At 46.9% G+C, this 18,509-nt stretch overlaps 1 protein-coding gene across 6 annotated transcripts in view; it reads left to right on the top strand.

Annotated features, from left to right (window-relative positions):
- Nucleotides 1–3,808: 3,808 nt before the first annotated feature.
- SLC25A18 (solute carrier family 25 member 18) overlaps nucleotides 3,809–18,509 on the top strand; it is a 28,465-nt gene continuing 13,764 nt past the window's right edge. For 3 of the 6 annotated variants that reach the window (XM_048828430.2, XM_048828402.2, XM_048828438.2), the window contains exons 1-3: nucleotides 12,393–12,655; nucleotides 15,641–15,760; nucleotides 18,104–18,226. In XM_048828430.2, coding sequence (XP_048684387.1) covers nucleotides 15,738–15,760; nucleotides 18,104–18,226 — 146 coding nt within the window. In that variant the 5' untranslated portion in view covers nucleotides 12,393–12,655; nucleotides 15,641–15,737. Of the gene's footprint in view, nucleotides 4,009–12,392; nucleotides 12,656–15,031; nucleotides 15,119–15,640; nucleotides 15,761–18,103; nucleotides 18,263–18,509 lie in introns of those variants that run through there. The other 3 variants (XM_048828412.2, XM_048828420.2, XM_048828446.2) reach the window with 3 other exon arrangements.

The following is an 18,509-nucleotide window of genomic DNA, read 5'->3' as shown; positions in this document are numbered from 1 at the left end:
TGGTTGAACAGCAGGTGTGTGAGCACTGCGCCCTCTCTCTAAAGCTGAGATTGAGACGGCAGGTCACGAAAGTGTTGTTGCAGCTGCAGGTCATGTGATGCGCTTAATAGCATGTGCGTATTGTAACCGAAAAGGCGTCTCAAACACTGACCTTCCAGCCTTTCCCCATCTGTATCTGTTTAATATACAGATGGGGTAAAGCACATTCCAGTTTTGCTGGACCCCTGCCGCCCATGCGGAAGGAAAATACTTTTAACTGGCACATAATGAACCTACCATTCTTGTTCCCTCCATTCCCCACCCCACCAATCAGGGAAAAAAACCTCTGCTTTTCCAAATGCCTTTGAATAAGAAATGTCCTGGTGAGAGCTGGGCTAATCAGTCCCCTGTGTGTGGGAAGCCGGGGCAGTGTGTGTTTGGTGGAACTGGGAATCAGGATCCAAGTGTGTTTTCAGTGCCTGTGTTGGGTTTAATGAGCTGCATGATGCTACATCCCTTGGGGCAGTCCCCCTTCCTGTCACTACCATGCTCACTGGCAGTATTAAAGAAGTGGTGGGATGTTGTAAACAACACTGCTTACAGCATAGTGGGTTGGATTTGTCTCATCACATTCCAGTCATCCTCATCTCCATTGATGAAGTTCTTCCTTCTTTTGAAAATGCAGATGGAATGGGCACAAATCAGTGATGGGGCCAGTCACAGAAGTCAAGGGAAGAGAGAGAGAGACCAGGTCTGTGAAGGGAACGAGAGAGCTGGGTCCATCATTAGAAGGGATGCGGCCGGGTGTGGGGCCATTACTGCAGTACAAATTATGCCTGGATCCCTATGGCAGGAAAGCAGGGACCTTCTAAAGGCTATCCCTTTGTTGAATTTAATGTAAATGAGGCGAGTTAGCTGCCATCTGGAACTGAAGAGCCTTCCCCAAAGCTACTGTTGCTTTTTTCAGTCAGAAGGTTGTATCTTGTATCTGATGCATTTCAGTTACCCTTGCATGCTCTCTGTCTACATGCATCTTCAGAGGGGAGAGGGACCAGTCAGTAACTTTCCTACAGGCTAGTTTCAAATGGGTGTGTAGAAGTGTGACCCCTGGCTGGTGCTGACACACACTGCTCTGCACTGCTCCTCTTCTCGATGCAGTTAGGAGCATACAATGTGTTTGCATGCCTGGGAGCTGAGACCTCCCTGGTACAATTTGACTTTACGTTGACTGTGTAGTTGGGGAAATCCATTGCCAGTCTCCATTTTTCTAAGCTGGGTTGCTGGGTCATGCTGGGGATTGTATTATTGTAAGTTTGTAAAGAATATAATTTGTCTGTTTGGAGAAGGATGGGGCCTTTCTCTTTCTAGGTAAGGCTGCTATTTGTTGGGAGGAGGGTGGGGGTCTAGTGGCCTTGGGCACAGGACCTTGGCCTTTGTCAAAACAACTGTAAGTGCTCCTGGGCAACAGGACTGCAAGTTGCTGCTGCAGCAGAGACCTCCCACACCAAGCTTTGAAAATAAACCGTATACAAAAGCTACATACTCTGGGGATCTGACTCACACAGGGCTCTGCACTGCAGCATGTGGCTGGATTACAGGACTCTCTGCCCGTGCTGCAATACACCAAGTTTACACCATGGGTAGACTCACATGGGAGCTACTACACAGCTCAGCAGGCACGTACTGGAAAGTTGTGTTTAATGTCCTAAAAGCATCCAATTTGAGAATGGCGCCTAATAAATTCCTCCCCTAACTTCCCATGTGCGTCCCTCCTCCCCAGCTGGGGCTCAGGTACCTCACTCTAATGCCTTCTCCACTGCTCCTGGAAAGCCCAGGTCTCAGTCCTCCCTGCCTCGCCCCGCCCATGGAGCACAGTGTCAGGGACTCTTTTCTCTCTCCTGCTGCTGCGAAGCTGTGTGAACTTTCCTGGTCGATACTGGAAGGGGGAATGCTATTTATTTTTATATTGTGTATATTTTGTCTTGGTCTGCTGATTCTTTCTCCGAGAGCGACAGTTACCTCAATAGTTAGTTTAATACTGTGTGATGGGTAATTTTTTTAAGAACTTTTTTAAAAGCTTGATCCTTGGAGGTCTGTAGATTTTATTTCCATATGAATTGGTTATTTTGTATAAAGTACATTCTTAAAATAGCAACTGCCCTTGCTGTGCGTGTATTTTGTCTCCTAAATGGTCTTCCTATGGAATCTGGAGTGGTGGGACTGAGGAAGTGCTTTTCACAAAGGCAAAGCGTTGAACTGTAATCGGCTAAGGTCATGCCATCTGGAAATGTCCTCAAGGTCATTTATAAGAGCACCTGGAAAACCAGCAGGGCAGCTGTCCTTAACATAACTGTCTGCATATGAACTAAAATTATGAAATTAGAGGTGGTGTCATATCTGTCCCATGAACCAATGGAGGACTATTTCCTATGCTGTAGTGTTTTGCTCAAGCCAGATTTTAGTCTCCGATGATGGGGGATTCATCTCTTTCTTTTAATCCCGTCTGAAACAGTTCGCCATTTAACTGATCTTAATGCTAGTACGTTCCCTTGCGCTCGTCCTAAATCTTCGTTTGTCTTTAAAAGGGCGGAGAAGGTTTGAAGGATGAAATTAAGCGAAGTCCACAAGGCCCAGCTGCTTTTAAAGGTGAACTAAACGTCACTTCTTTGGTTGCCTTTAATTCTTTCTAATGCTAAACGTGCCAGAGGATAGAGGCCTGGATAGTTCAGGGGATTGGTAATGGAAAAGGGAGCCCTTCAAGCTGGAGGCCACTGTTTTGAATCCAGACTAAATCCAAAGTGACTGTTAGCATCTGCTGTCTGTTAAACAGCCTCTGTGAAATGAGGCGGTGGTCATCGCAATCTATTTTGAGTAGATGGGGGTTCCCATGACAGACCATGCTTTAGTTGACAGTTTCAGCACCAAAGCTGAGAACTGATCTTACCCATTCATACTTAAAGGTGATTCCTCAAGGTATATTTTGGGAAGCTGGCTCTTGTCATTCCTGGAGCTGTTCTCTGGATAACCAGTGAGTTTGTCTGGTGATCCAGCAGCTTTTCATCAGTACTAAATTCACGTTTTAAAAAAAAGACTGTCCCAACTAATCTCTGAGCAGTTGATAACTGGAGGTGGGGCGTGGAAGACTCAGGCAGCATTTTGAGATGTAAAACACTTCCTTTCCCATTCCTCCAAAGCTGCCACTCATAAAAGCTCCCCTCTATCTCCCTGAGGGTTATAGCAGACATTGTTGCTCACATCTTCTTCTACTACACCTGCCTGTATCAGGCACTTATGCCGATACTGCTTGTTTTCCCTTCCCTCGGGAGCCCAAACTCGTTCCTGCTGGGCTGCAGTCCATAGAAAAACACATGAGGCTGCTCCTGAACCTGGCTTTCCGATGTAGTTTGGTCACCAAAGCTGCCCCTCGGTTTTGAAAAGAAACGAGAGCAAAATATTCATTGTCGAAGCTGTCTCTGCACTTGCATAGCTGCATTGCGTCCTCAGCAATCAGACTTTTATAGCATCTCTTTCTGTGATGCTCCTAAGGACTCAGAAACAGTGAATTAGCACCGTGGTATTGTAGGTGTTCATTTTAAAGACAATGGGGAAACTAAGACCGATTGTTTGCTCAAGATTAAACAAACCATCTGGGAATAAAAACACAAATCTCCTGTCCCACTCACTGTCTGCTCCTGGGGCCTGTGCTTGTAGCTCCCTTTGACCAATTTATCTGAGGGCAGATTTTGGCTCCAAGTGGATAAATTAGGAATGATTTACTACATCGTTGGGGCTTGCTGTACCTTTGTCTTACGTTATGGGCATGGCCACCGTGCATTAAACCTGCAGAAGTCCATTCTGAGTCACTGTGCTAACAGGCTGTTCAGAGAACCCCTGAGTGACAAAGGATGACATGATAAGCATGCATGATAGCACTGCAGCTAGAGGCACTGAAGCATGGATCAGCCCATCAGAACTACATCTCCCGTTTCTGCTGGTGCCAGCTGGCCTTCTGTCTCTTCCTGGGGCAAGGTAAGTGAACCGGTCGGCCACGCATTTCCTGACAGCAGCTTCCATTCAGTGTGGCTTCTAATGGGGTTTGTTCCTCTAAGTTGGGAGTCTCTGTAAAGGGAGATCCATTCCCCTGGTTCTCAGGTAGATAGCCAGCGTCATTCTGTCACATTCGCACCCACTACTTCCCTGGCCCCGACATGTATAATTCAGAGGTGGGGGAGAGTGAAGCTGGAGTCCAATTTAGGAGGGGAAGGAATTCTGTTGCTTCCTCGATCCCAGGAAGCTTTTGAGTCAGAGGGGATTTGGGGAGGGGGCTGGGGGGATTCTAATCCTCAGGCTAAACCAGCTCTGAGCTGAAATGACACTAATTGGAACCAGTCCCTGAGAGGGGGCGATAGTGGCTCTAAAGGCAGCAGAATATTAAACAGAGACAAAGCTCATCTGTTTTATAGAAAATGCCCCACACTAATCTCAACAAGCTGCTGTCATGTGCTTTTGACAGGGAATGTCAGCCTAGGCCATGTGCTGGTGGGAATGAATAGCACCCAAACTCTGATTCTTCAGCCTGCGCCTTTCTAGTTTCTCCTCTGGGCCAGCTAGGCTATGTGGGGGTGGTGGAATTTATTTTGGGGGGAGTGGTGGGGGGAGAAGAGCAGGGTTCCCTGTGCAGAGAACAGCTTGCAGATGACATCTAAACAGACCACTCTTTGATAGTGGTGTAGGTCCCTTGTACCTGAGAACTGGGCTGTCCCCCAGGCTGTGCCTCTTGACTGCCCCTCCATTTCAGCACAGCTGTCAGCTATGTTAACCTGAATAAGGGAGGCCTTTTTAAATTGAGTGTTTATTTCCGTGCCTGGTTTGTCTGCTTCCAAGGCTGGCCTTGTGGGAATCCCCCTGGGTGAGCTTTCTTTCAGTGGAACACACATCCTAAGATGCTCCATGAGACCACAGTCCCCTCTCTTTCAGATCTCTCAGCACCCATCCTGCTACAACGCCTGCAACAGAGCTGTCAGAGGCTTTTATTATATACATACAGACATTTGCTCCATCATGCTGTTTACAAGACTTTGTTGAATGACCATGTAATTATTGCTGTATCATCCCGCACTACTGTTTTGATGATCTCCCCTCCTTTAGTGTATCATATTTAGAATTAGATTGCAAGGGACTGTCTCTTATTTCTAGTGGGAGGAACTTTTGCCTGCTGGAAAACTTCTATTTGACTTTTCCCTGTAGCACCAATCAGCGTAGTAGTGTAATGTGTCTTAAAGAAATGGTCCAGATCTGAACACCCCCTTGAGTTTTTGAGAAATGGATTTGAATTCTGTCGGTCATATCTTCCTAATTTGCACTGAAACATAGCAGAACCCTTCACCACAATATCTTGCTACTTCATAGTGTGTAATATCTGCCATACACCCTGTATCCTGAAATGTGTTACTTTCATATTTAAGACTTAATTTCTCCCTCTGTTATTGAAGAAGAATAGAAGTGGGAGAACTGTGATGCATTTGGATGAAATGGTGAAGGTGAGAAACCTTAAGAGTGGAGAGACAGCCCAGCCTCACTGCATCACTCAGCTGCATATCACTGTGTTATTCTGGAAACTCAATAATATACACTGAAAATGCAGTGGCCTCTCCCCAGCCATGATTTTCCACAAAGATCCAAGAGCAGAGCTCATGTAGTGCTTTTAGGTGATGATTTCAAAGGCCTTTACAAAAGTGGGAAAGTATTCGAGCCAGTCGGGAATTTTGTCTGTTTTTTTAATGAGAAAAGCATTTTCCACAAAAATGATTTTTTTCCACAGGAATATTTAGAGTTTGCTGAGACTTTTTGATTTTTCCATGGATAAAATCTAAATGAAATAGTTTGTTTTGAGTCAAGTTGACTTGAATCATAACAATTACATTTGCTCAAACTAATCAGAATGTTTCATTTTGACATCTAATCTGTGTCTACCTGATCGGCTGTAGTGCCCATGGGGGTTGTAGTTTGCATCCTATGTGCCCCTATTCTTCTTAATGGGCTGTGATCCCTGGCAGGACTACATCTTCCATGACACACTGCCATGCCCTCTCTGGTTTGAACAGCCTAAGTGCATAGAATCATAGAATCATAGAATCATAGAATATAAGGGTTGGAAGGGACCCCAGAAGGTCATCTAGTCCAACCCCCTGCTCGAAGCAGGACCAATTCCCAGTTAAATCATCCCAGCCAGGGCTTTGTCAAGCCTGACCTTAAAAACCTCTAAGGAAGGAGATTCTACCACCTCCCTAGGTAACGCATTCCAGTGTTTCACCACCCTCATAGTGAAAAAGTTTTTCCTAATATCCAATCTAAACCTCCCCCACTGTAACTTGAGACCATTACTCCTCGTTCTGTCATCTGATACCATTGAGAACAGTCTAGAGCCATCCTCTTTGGAACCCCCTTTCAGGTAGTTGAAAACAGCTATCAAATCCCCCCTCATTCTTCTCTTCTGCAGGCTAAACAATCCCAGCTCCCTCAGCCTCTCCTCATAACTCATATGTTCCAGACCCCTAATCATTTTTGTTGCCCTTCGCTGGACTCTCTCCAAATTATCCACATCCTTCTTGAAGTGTGGGGCCCAAAACTGGACACAGTACTCCAGATGAGGCCTCACCAATGTCGAATAGAGGGGAACGATCACGTCCCTCGATCTGCTCGCTATGCCCCTACTTATACATCCCAAAATGCCATTGGCCTTCTTGGCAACAAGGGCACACTGCTGACTCATATCCAGCTTCTCGTCCACTGTCACCCCTAGGTCTTTTCTGCAGAACTGCTGCCTAGCCATTCGGTCCCTAGTCTGTAGCTGTGCATTGGGTTCTTCCGTCCTAATTGCAGGACCCTGCACTTATCCTTATTGAACCTCATCAGATTTCTTTTGGCCCAATCCTCCAATTTGTCTAGGTCCTTCTGTATCCTATCCCTCCCCTCCAGTGTATCTACCACTCCTCCCAGTTTAGTATCATCCGCAAATTTGCTGAGAGTGCAATCCACACCATCCTCCAGATCATTTATGAAGATATTGAACAAAACCGGCCCCAGGACCGACCCTTGGGGCACTCCACTTGATACCGGCTGCCAACTAGACATGGAGCCATTGATCACTACCCGTTGAGCCCGACAATCTAGCCAGCTTTCTACCCACCTTGTAGTGCATTCATCCAGCCCATACTTCCTCAACTTGCTGACAAGAATACTGTGGGAGACTGTGTCAAAAGCTTTGCTAAAGTCAAGAAACAATACATCCATTGCTTTCCCTTCATCCACAGAACCAGTAATCTCATCATAGAAGGCGATTAGATTAGTCAGGCATGACCTTCCCTTGGTGAATCCATGCTGGCTGTTCCTGATCACTTTCCTCTCATGCAAGTGCTTCAGGATTGATTCTTTGAGGACCTGCTCCATGATTTTTCCAGGGACTGAAGTGAGGCTGACTGGCCTGTAGTTCCCAGGATCCTCCTTCTTCCCTTTTTTAAAGATTGGCACTACATTAGCCTTTTTCCAGTCATCCGGGACTTCCCCGGTTCGCCACGAGTTTTCAAAGATAATGGCCAATGGCTCTGCAATCACAGCCGCCAGTTCCTTCAGCACTCTCGGATGCAACTCGTCCGGCCCCATGGACTTGTGCACGTCCAGCTTTTCTAAATAGTCCCTAACCACCTCTATCTCCACAGATGGGGCTGGCCATCTCTTCCCCATTTTGTGATGCCCAGCATCATGAGCGTTATGTGACCGCAGTGCATCATGGGAGATGTAGTTCTGCTGGAGAGTCCACCCAGAGAGGAGACGGAGAGAGAGGCATGAGGAGAGGGATGGCATGAGCCACTCGAACTGCAGCACCCATGAGACACCTCATGAGGATGCCGGTTTGTCTAACTAAGCCAAAATGAAAGCTTTCAGTTCTGTTAAGTGAAAAAGTTTTGTTTTGATTGAAATGTTTCATTGTTTCCAAATTGAATTTTTTGGAACTTCATGTTCCAGGAAAAATTTTAATATTTTGGCTTTTTGTCCCAATTTGAGATTTAAAAACAAAATTTTGAAATATTGGCATTTCTTGGGTGATGGAAATTCTGATTTTTTTTTTTAAACCAGTTCTAGAAAATATTCTTGTTTTGCAGTCAGGGAGACCAAGGCACAGATTGGTAAAGTGATTTGACTAAAGTCACACACATACCAAGCACATGGAAGAGTCAGAAATAGAATTTAAGGTCTCCTGACTCACAGCCCTACGTTCAGTCCCTAAAGCATAGTTTCCCCTTTAATGTTTTTACAAAAGAGAGCACTCTGAAGTATTTTGCATAAAAATACTAACACTAAACACCATTCAGTACAAAACAGAACATGGCTGGCTTTGCTTCGCTCCCTGAGCCTGTATGGGCCTCCCAGGCATTACTGCAAATTGTGAGTTTCTGTTATACTGTAAAAATAGTCTTAAAATCAACACACAAAGGGAGAAGTCCCTCCCTGCAAATGAGTGAAGCTTGGCAGCTCTGTGCATGTTCTCTGAAGCCCCATGTGGAGAAGAAAAGGCTCGGGTCTGGAAGGGGGTACATGGGCTTTTGGGGAGAGGGTGAGCATGGGAAGGGGCAGCTTGGGTGGGGTTTGTAATGTGATAGCAGCCCTCTGGCTTGAAGTCTCTCCAGCTTTTTGCTGCAGCATTTCCTTTCTGTTTGGGTGGAGCTACTCCTGCTCTCCCCAGCAGCACCAGGAAACCACATGTTCCCTGCCAACTTAAAAAACCCATTTCTTTCCATAACACACTCTCAGTAGTTAGGGATTGTAAAAAGATCACCCTCTCTTCCCAAATGCACCAATTCTTCCGGGGCTGGCGGGCAAAAGTTGTTTGCAATTTCCTGGGGCCTTGACCTTTGTGTTTTGACCATGGCACAGAAGAGGAGAATTGCAATCGATCAAACCCTGGCTCCTCTCTGACATACAGCGGGAGGGGGAAGGGCCCCATCTAAGCCAATGTTGGCAGAGAAGAATTTTGCTAAACACAGAAGGGCTTTGCAATTGAAGCTTTTTCAAAGGGTCAGCTTTGTCCACAGTGTAATTACTCCATTGAAGTCAGGGTAGGGTTGCCAATTTTGGTTGGATGTATACGTGAAGGATTCATCCCAGGAAGCAATCTTTAAAGATTAATCTTTAATTCCTGGAGACTCCAGGACAATCCTGGAGGCTTGGCAACCGTAACTCAGTGGAGTTGTTATTGCAGGGGCAAACCTGACCCTTTGTGTCAGTTGTTACTGTGAGCTTTTTGCTACCCCTAAGGAGAATGTACTGCAATCATGGACGGGACACCCAGCGTGTGCCAGAGCACCAGCTTTTAGGCCTTTTAGGCACTACTTCATATTGTTTGCATACGGTGGAGACAGCTGCCTGCCTTCCCTCCTCCTCCGGGGTGAAAGTAAATTAAGGGACTTACTGGTACGCAGGGCCGGGATCCTGAGCAAGGTGTGTGTGTGTGGGGAGGGGGGTGCTCAATTGGAAGGGGCGGGGCCTTTAAATCCCCAGGACCCTTTAAATCACCGCCAGAGCCCCATGGTAGCGGTCACGGCAGGGGCAGCCAGGAGCCTAGGGGCTCTGGCAGTGATTTAAATGGCCAGGGGCTCCGGCCACTGTCAGGAGCTCCGGGCCCTTTTAAATTGCCAGCAGGGGAAGCTGCCCCATGCTGGTACGGTCGGCTGTGTACCGGCTCTTGCCGATACACCGGACTGGACTGGCTTACTTTCACCTCTGCTCTTCCTTTACCCACTCAATCCACGATGAATGGCAAAAAGGACGTTTATTCTCTTGAACCTTCCTTCCTGCATAGGTGTTAGATGCAGTCACAGTTTCTTCAGCCTCCCTCCCTTGGACCCAGGTTGGCTCCTGGCTGAGCTTTTACAGATCCACAGTTATTTCCTTAGAGCCTTGATGAGCTGGAGCAGTGAGAAGTGCAGTCGGCCTTCTGGGTTGCCATGTCTGTACAGCCAAAACAAGCGCTCCCCTAGGCAAGCAGAACGTTCAGTGTCAGTAGTATGCCTCAGGCTATGAGGCCTGGACTGTTGTCTCACCGTGCCTGGGACAGCACAAACCTTAGAGCTGGAGCTAAAGGCAGCCAGCCAGTGCCAGCGGGTTATACCACTGGTGGCACTTCTCACTGGTGCCATATTTTGATTCTTCAGGACTCCGAGCTACCGTGCCCCATGGAGAAGAAACAAGAGTGGAGCTGCCTCTCTTCTTCCAGTGGGAGAGACTGGACCATGATTTGCTGAGTCAGCATGGGACAGCAAGTTGTTGCTTTTATTGCTTGTGCCAAAGGCCAGCCCTGCTGCCTTTCCGTTGGCAATGGAAACTATCAGAATGTGTCTGCGATGCCCTTAGGTTCCTTCCAGCAAATGCTTAGACATACCCTATTTATTGGTGGGGTCCTTGTTGTTTTAGGGCAAATCTAGAGACCCCCAACCATGCTCCTTCCTTTAAAGCCCCCTTCCCTGAAAAGATCAGTGCTGGACGAAGATCCTGTTTATGGCAGGGCACAGGCTAAGGGGGGAGAGGATGTCCGTAGGCGAACTGGACTGAACCACACTCTCCTCTCATATTCTCTTGGGAATGCATCCAAGCTCTAGACACTCTGATATTTTCAGTGCCCTTTAGTTTCTGTGGGGTTTAAGAACATTCAGCACCATGGGGTTCTGGAGTGACAGGGACTCCTCAAAATCTGTCAGTCTGGCTCCTGTTTTAGCTACTAGACTCAATGAGAGTAAAGCAGGACCTGGTATCTAGTAGTTAAAGTAAAGGGTTGGAGGGCAGGAAGCAAAGAGGCAGGAGAGAGTTATAGGGTCTAAGATTGTAAGTTTCAATACTGATGGTTTAAACTCCAATGTCTGCCACTCAAGATCCTAGTGCCTTCATCACTGCAGCAGGGAAATGAGGTGAGGAAAAAACCAGGAACATTGCTGGGGAAATATATCCCACCCCAACCTGCCTTCATCTAATGTTCCCTGGAGCAATGCATCACAGAACCACAGACACCCCTGCACAAAGTATCCCTGGGGAAATGCATCGCAGCCATATCTGCATCTGAAACAATCTTTCTTGGGGAAATGCAACCCACATACACCTTAGCCAAGCTTCCCTTGGAAATGTGCATCACGCTCCCACAGGCATCCCTCTGATTTGAGCATCCCTGTGCAGCTGCATCACACATACGCTCCCTGTGTCTAATTAGAGATTCCCTGGGGAAACTGATTCTTTCCCATGAATCTCTTAGTCAAGCAGCCACAGGTTCACAGATTTTAAAACGAGAAGGGAGCGTTATGATCACCTAATCTGACCTCCAGCAGAACACAGGCCATAGATTCACAGTGATTCTTCCATCTAGCTCAGCAATTTGTGGTGGAACTAGGGGGTGTTTTTTAAGACAACATCTAGTCTTCATCTTTTGTCTCTGGAAGAATTCACTATAAAAAAACAGATTTAAGTTTCTTTGTAGTAATGCACCTTTCCGGAAAGCTCCTAGCACAAGAATTATAATTCAGTGGATATAAGTCACTGGGAGCAGGAAAGCAACTCTCTAAATGAGGATGAAGAGTTGTTTGGAATTGAAGAGGGGAAAGCAGAGGTTGCCCAGAAAGGACGTGTCAGACAAACTGGTCACGAAGTGAGAGAGCCCCATCATGCACCACTCTCATGAGTGACTAGGAATAGCATGGAGTTTGGGGACCAGATTTGCTTACACATTTTTGTTTATCCTACAGATAAACCTCAAATATCTCTTAGGAATTCTCCTACGGTTTGTTAAAGTTTGTTAACATCCTTCTGAGGCCATTGTTGCATAGAAGGCTGAGTGCTGACTGGATTGATTCTCTGGATCAGCTGACTAGCCCTTAAATGTGGATACGAGGCCAAGTTTCTGTAATAAAGTGGGTAAAAGAAAACTGCCTGTGGGTGGAAGAGACCTAAATCTATAAGCATGTGAAGAGTGTAAGCACCAAGGGCTGAAAGAATTGGTTCCTGTAGAACAAGGGGGAATGACTAGGAGCTATGGGATGAAATTAAGAAAGAAAAAGTGGAGGTTGAATATCAGGAAATGCTTCCTGATGGTGAGAGCTGTTTGACTATGAAACAGTCTCGGAGGGGAAATGGTGGAAGTCCCATAGCTAACGACATTTAAAACTAGAGTGGGGAAAGCCCAAACGAGCGAGCCTGCTCTGGCAGGGTTAGGGACTGACTGGTCTAGCAAGTCTGTGGTTCTGTTAACTGAATGATTATAGCCTGACAGTTGTGGGGAGGGCGTGGCTCAGCAAAGTGGGAGGAAATCCAGCCTTTGTTAATCTAAAAACCTGTTTTAATTTTAGGTTAAAAACCTAACAGGCATTTTTGTGTGAGATGTCTGTCCCCACCCAGAGGGAAAGCTCTGGCTGGAAGGGACAAGGAGTGACTTCTTTCCCAGGCTAAGGGAGGAAAAGCCAACCAAACAGAAAAAGCATTTTTACACTGCTTAAAAACAATGGGAATTTGTGAACTGTCCCTTAAGCCAGGGATGGGGTTTGCTTGCTAGTGAAATCCAGCTGTGAGTCAGATATTTGGGTTTAGAAGAGGAGCAAGGACAAGGAGAAGGGAGAAAACTGATGGGTCAGAAATAGAGGTAAGTCTCACCTCTTTCTCTTCTGACCTTATAGCAGTTCCATCTGTGCATCAGCCCAACACATTCACACACAGACGCTCCTTATCATTCATAAATACATGTTTTCTGGGTAAGTCACAGCCGAGGGTATGGAGAGGACTAGCCTGAATGGCACTTGGTGCAGTTCTAACCCAGCCTTGGGTCTCCTTAAACTCCTGGTGCCACTTGGATTCCTAGAGCTTCAGAAGTGCTTGATGGTGCTGGAATCTGGAAGTTGGGTTTCTCTTAGATGTGGATCCAAGCTGCAAAGTTCAGACCTGGGTCTGAACTTCCCCAGAGTTCAGGGGTGTTGATTCAGGCCTGTCTCTGATTTCTTTAGTAATGTATGGAGAGTAGTTGCTTTGCTGAAGGAGGCGAGCGCATCCTACATTGTGCTCCTTCTGGGCCCTGTCAGAATTAGCTGCCCCAAACAGATCAGGGTGCAGTCTAGAAAATAACCTAGCAAAGTGCACCTCACAGCATGGGCTTTTACCACTTTTGGGAGGAGGGTGATAATGGGAGTTAGAGGAGTAGGAACTGGACTGCAGTGTTGCCACGCTCAAAAGCTCACCATTTTTATCATGTGTCTTGTGATTTTGGGGGTTTTTCCTCATGCCCTGGCTGTTGGAGTCAGGGTATTGCCTGACAATCTGTCAGCTTTCATTTTAAAAATCAGGTAAGTGTCTAGCCCTCACAGCTGTGAGGAAGAGCTCAAAACACTAAACACTCCACCACCAAAAGGCAACTAAAAAGAACCCCAAACTTTTTTTTTAATCTCATGATTTTTAAGCAAATGTTGATTTTTATTTATTTATTTATTTATTTATTGAACACTGGGGGGTTGGCAAATCTGGGTCTGGGTGTTAGCAGAGACTGCCCAAAGCCAGTCTTGACATCTCGTCACTTACAGCATCATCCCACACGCTGTGTAACCTGTTTTGGGACAGAGAAGAATGTACAATGGCCGCAGGCTCTAGCTTTCTGTTAGGGGATTCTTCTACTCCATGCTCGCGCTCCAGATCCATTGACATTTGAACTCCCTCGCTGCCAAAGCATCAGACTTTCCTCTCCACGCAGTCAACACACAGTGTTTGTGTGTGTCATGCCATTCCAATGAGTCACAGCTCCCCGGCACTGTCCTGCCCCTGCACGCTCCCCCCTGCCCCCCCACTTTCAGGTCATTGCATAATGTGACTGGTGGGGGAGCGCGGAGGGGGCTGAAAGGGGAAGTATTGGACCTAGAGTGCATCTTCTCCCTGGGCCCTGTATTGGCAGCAATCAGCTTTGTGCCACATCGCCTGCTGTTCACCTATTCCCCCCTAATGCAGGGCCCCATCCAATGGCAGGGCCTACTTTCCAAAGGATCCTCCCTTTCCAGTCCTCTGTTGTATCTCCCTCACTCCTGGAAATCCCAGCACCACACCAACCCACTCTCTAGCTGGCAGTGGTTGGTGTCTGCTCCTCTGGAGCCCTGCAGTGCTGCTTTAGCATTGATCAGAATAAAGTGTTTGCACAAGAGATCTGCGTTTAGAACAGCACTCGCTTCAGTTTCTGCCTCCTTCACAAACTAGCTGGGATCCCAGGTCAGGAGTGCCATGCATTGGCAGAGCTCGGACTGGAGGAGGCCAGGACTGGCCCAGCAGGGGGTGCTGCAGGGCAGGGTTGAGGTGCACAGGGGAGTTTGGAGGAAGGAGGAAGCTGGAGGAGGGCCTGCATGCCCTCTGCCTGACTCCAGCTACTGCTGTTTTTTAATGACAAGCACGAAAACTGCTTATACTCATTGAAAGAGAGAATGTACGCAAACAACTGGAAAAGGCTGTGATCTCAGCCCCGGATTCAAGCCACCTTCTCCACCCACTCCCATGTCTGGGCCTTCCCGCTGGCCCCTGGCACCTTGTGCTCTGAGGGCAGATGTGCAGAGAATGGCCAGGTGTTGGTGTCCCTAGAGATCAGGTTACAGAGAACAAAGGTTCTGCTCACTTCATCCCCTCTTCCAACCCCACTCACAATTCTTCCCCTGCTTCCTAAGGTGGTTTCCAGGCTGCTGCTGCCTTTGTCTGCCTTCCACCCCCTTGTCTCTTCCACAGCACTCGGCAGACAAGGCCATGCTAGTCCCAGGAGGAGACATCCTTTACTATGAATCTTGGAGCCAGCTGTGGCTGGGGGTGGGGGAGACACCTCATGGTCTTTCAGACATGGCTTTGTACCTCAGGGATTCTTTTGCTCCTTGCTTTTTACAAGAGACAGAAGGCCTACGACAGGGGAGCTTGTGTACCATCTGTTCAGTGGTTCCTCAACAATCCTGTTGCTAGGATAAGACCAGCTTAAAGAGCTACGGCAAGCTATCCTGGCAACTAGAGATGCTCTCCGGCCCCACAGAGAGCTGTCAGAGCAACTGGAATAATAGGGCTAGCTATTCTGTATGGCTCATCCATCTTGGGGGTTGTACGTGACTCTTCAGCCCCTTGGCACTCAGCATGAGATTAGACCTTGAATGTATCTCAGATGCAGAACTGAATCTCACCCATCCAGGGACTAGGGCGGGTGTAATTTGGGCAGGAGGGTGGGTGAGGAATTCCACAACTGGAGAAAAGAAGGGAACATTTCTGTGATGAATTGATTTAGAAAAAGAAAATGGTGGCTGTTCGAAGCTGCCCAGCACCTTGGGATGTTAGGCGTAGGCTGAGATCCTCAAAGGGATTCAGGCACCTAAATCCCATTGAAATCAGTGAGTGCTAGGGGATCACTTTGGGGATTTTGGCTTCGCTGTGAAGGGGAGGTGGGTAAATGGGTAGAGTGCAGGTGAGGCAATTGCATGGTGCATGATAAATTGTGAACCCACTGATGTATTCCATGGGCTTATAATAGATCACATGTGGTAAATACCAGAGACAAGTGTATAATATGCTTGTAGATATTAAATCACGTGGCAATTGGTGCTAAAAGATCTGATGTTTTATCCCCCAGCTGAACAAGGCAGCTTCTGTCAAAGGGAAGAGTGTCTCTGTGGTGAAAGAATCCCCCTGTGTCTGCAGCAGTCAAGGAAAAAGGTCCTCGAGGAACTATGGGGAGCAAGAAGAAAATCAGGTCAGTGCCATTCCCACAGTTTCTTACCCTTTGGGGCATAATTCTGGCCTCTGGCTAAACTGCTAGCTGGTTGTCCGTTGCAACAGCTGGGAGTCAGGTGGGCCAGCTCTTCCCATCCAATTGGATGATGGAGTATGAGTTTTCCCAGGTCCTGATTTCTTTGCATGTACACAGAGTTTGGTTTTAATCCACCTGTAAGGGCTAAGAGCACGAGCAGAAGACATCCTAATCCTACTGCTTGTTTCCTGATTTTATGGGAGGTTAATAATATTGTTAGATAATATGGGTTATAGGCTGGCCAGTTAATCTGATCAGATGATGATACGGTTCTTGTCCCAAAATCAGGCAGTCTTTGGGATGTATGACAAGGAAACCTCTCACTGAGAAAATGCAGCTTTAAAGCCTTTTATTGAGATAAATAGAACAGTAATGGAATAGTAATCAAATAACAAATACTCAACTGATTACAAAAGCAATAATGTTCTAGCAGTTCGTGTGGTATTATATACTATAAAAGTTTCTCAATTAATTTACTCACACCCTTCCTTGATAACCTGGTGATAAGAAACAAAAGGATTAGCCTTGCCTCTGGCATGCCAAGAGGGTTTGCTGGTCCAGGTTCCTCAAGTCTTGAGTGAGAGATGAAGAAGCTAGAGCTAAACGCTATAGAAAGACCATAGAAGCTAACTTAGAGTTTACTTAAAACAAGGAAGAACAAACAATAAAACAAGATGAACCTTCCCAATATTGTGGGTTGCTCCTGTTATAGGGCCTGATCCCTAAGTGCCCTCCTTCCATGTCCAAACTTAACTTCCGCACCCACAAAAATGTTAGGGTATGCACTTATTCTATAGGCTGGCATGTTCATGTGTATTAATGAAATATTTGTAACTATTAGAGACCATTAGCTCATCCTCACCTCTGTTGTTTCTGTCCTAACTGGTTATTTCCATGTTCTTTGTGGTGTATCTGTTAAGTCTGACAAAGGCCATGAACTTAGGTGGCCTTACCTACCAACTTGCTTTAACTTGCCCACTTATCTATGCAAAAGATCACAAACATATATACTAACTTGTCTTAGGTTAAGCTACAGAGCCTGCGGCCATTGTAGGTACCTTGCATTACAGCTAAAATACTCTAATACAAATTGATAAACCTATTATAATAACAAATAACAAACCTATAATGTAACATGGTCAAACTCATAAGAAAAGATATATATGCATGCAAGCAGCCTAGCTCTACAGTCTATTGTCCCAGCATCTGCACCACCTCTGGGACTTCATAAGCAGCCCAGTTCCCTTTCGCAGCCTTGCTTGGGCCAGTTGTGTGAGGTTGCCGGGCTGTGTTACTTCAGTGAGTAGGGATCGTAAAACCCTGGAAAGTCCAAGGCCCTTTGGTGCTCATCAAGCTCTGCAGTCTGTGCTGAGGTGGTTGGCTGACCACCTTCCCCTTTCTGCCTGGGAGGGAGATGTTAGCCAATCAAACTGCAGAATCAGTCCACTCACTAGCAACCTTTCCCAGCCCATCCAGAGAGCTCCTCATTAGACTGAGGAAAAGCCTGGCCCAAGGTTTGGTGGATCCATGTGTGAAATCCGTTTAATAGGGGCTCAGGTTGGCTCCTACTGCCTGGGCTGTGCAAGTGCAAAGGGTTTGGTAGCTGATTTGGGTGGAGGGGGGCTTGTCACAAAAGGGTGGGATTGCAGCTGTGGGGCCTAACTGTGCTAACTACATGGGAAATGAGGAAGCAGCCATTACACTCTTGTTCCCATGCTCTGGGGATGGGTCCCGAAGAGCAGCAGTCCTTAAAAGGGGCATGGCCTTGTGCAGCATCCCTGTTGGTAGTTGCGCAGGGCTGACCTTCAGATTTCATTCATTCTTTCTGTTTGTGATTGAGATTTTCAAAGCTGCCAAGGAGGTTTTGCCACACAACTCCCATTGAAAGGACCTGAAGAAATCCCTTGGGCAGCTGTCAGTCTCCACTCTTTACTCTCCACTGTATCTGTCTAAGGTACTTACATGGGCCCGTTACCACCTCACAACACAATCTTTAATGCATTTGTCCTCCCAACACCCCACTAAGGTAGGGAAATGCTATTAGCCCCATTTTACAGATGGGGAACTGAGGCATGAAGAGACAAAGGCCCAGGTTTTTAAAGGTATTTAGGTGTTGCTGTGCTCAGCATCACAGCACCTAACTGATTTAGGAACCTAAATCTCCTTTTCAAAAGGCATTTAGGCTCCTAGAAGGGGATCCAGGAGGGATCGGGGGCAGGGCAAGCAGCTGTCATTCTATTGCTGAGAGTTGCCTGTGTGGTGTTGACCTCTCCCTTCTCATTTCAGTGTTCCAGCGAAGTTAATTAATGGAGGTGTGGCCGGGCTAGTGGGAGTGAGCTGCGTCTTCCCAATTGATCTGGCGAAAACCCGTCTTCAAAACCAGCAGGGACAAGGAGTCTATACTGGAATGTATGTGTTCTTAGAACCCCCCAGGTGGGGGCACTAGTAAGTGAACATAAAACTGTCCCTAATCCTCCCTGCCCCCCCAACAATGGTGGGGGTGGCTGGAGCTGAAGACCTCTTCCTCAGCTGTCCCTGTTGTTCATTCCTCATCCACTGAGGCACAAGAGGCTTCTGCTCCCAGCTGACTCCCTTTCGTTTTCTTTTGTCAGGGGATCCACCAACTAGCTCAGTCTTAGGGCATTACCACTGATACAATACATCTTTGATAAGAGTTCCTGGGCCCCAAAGT

The sequence above is a fragment of the Caretta caretta genome, chromosome 1 (genome assembly GCF_965140235.1).
Source record: "Caretta caretta isolate rCarCar2 chromosome 1, rCarCar1.hap1, whole genome shotgun sequence".
Classification (NCBI taxonomy): Eukaryota; Metazoa; Chordata; order Testudines; family Cheloniidae; genus Caretta; species Caretta caretta.
The sequence above is the reverse complement of the archived record's forward strand: the minus strand, read 5'-3'. Positions and strand labels throughout refer to the sequence as shown.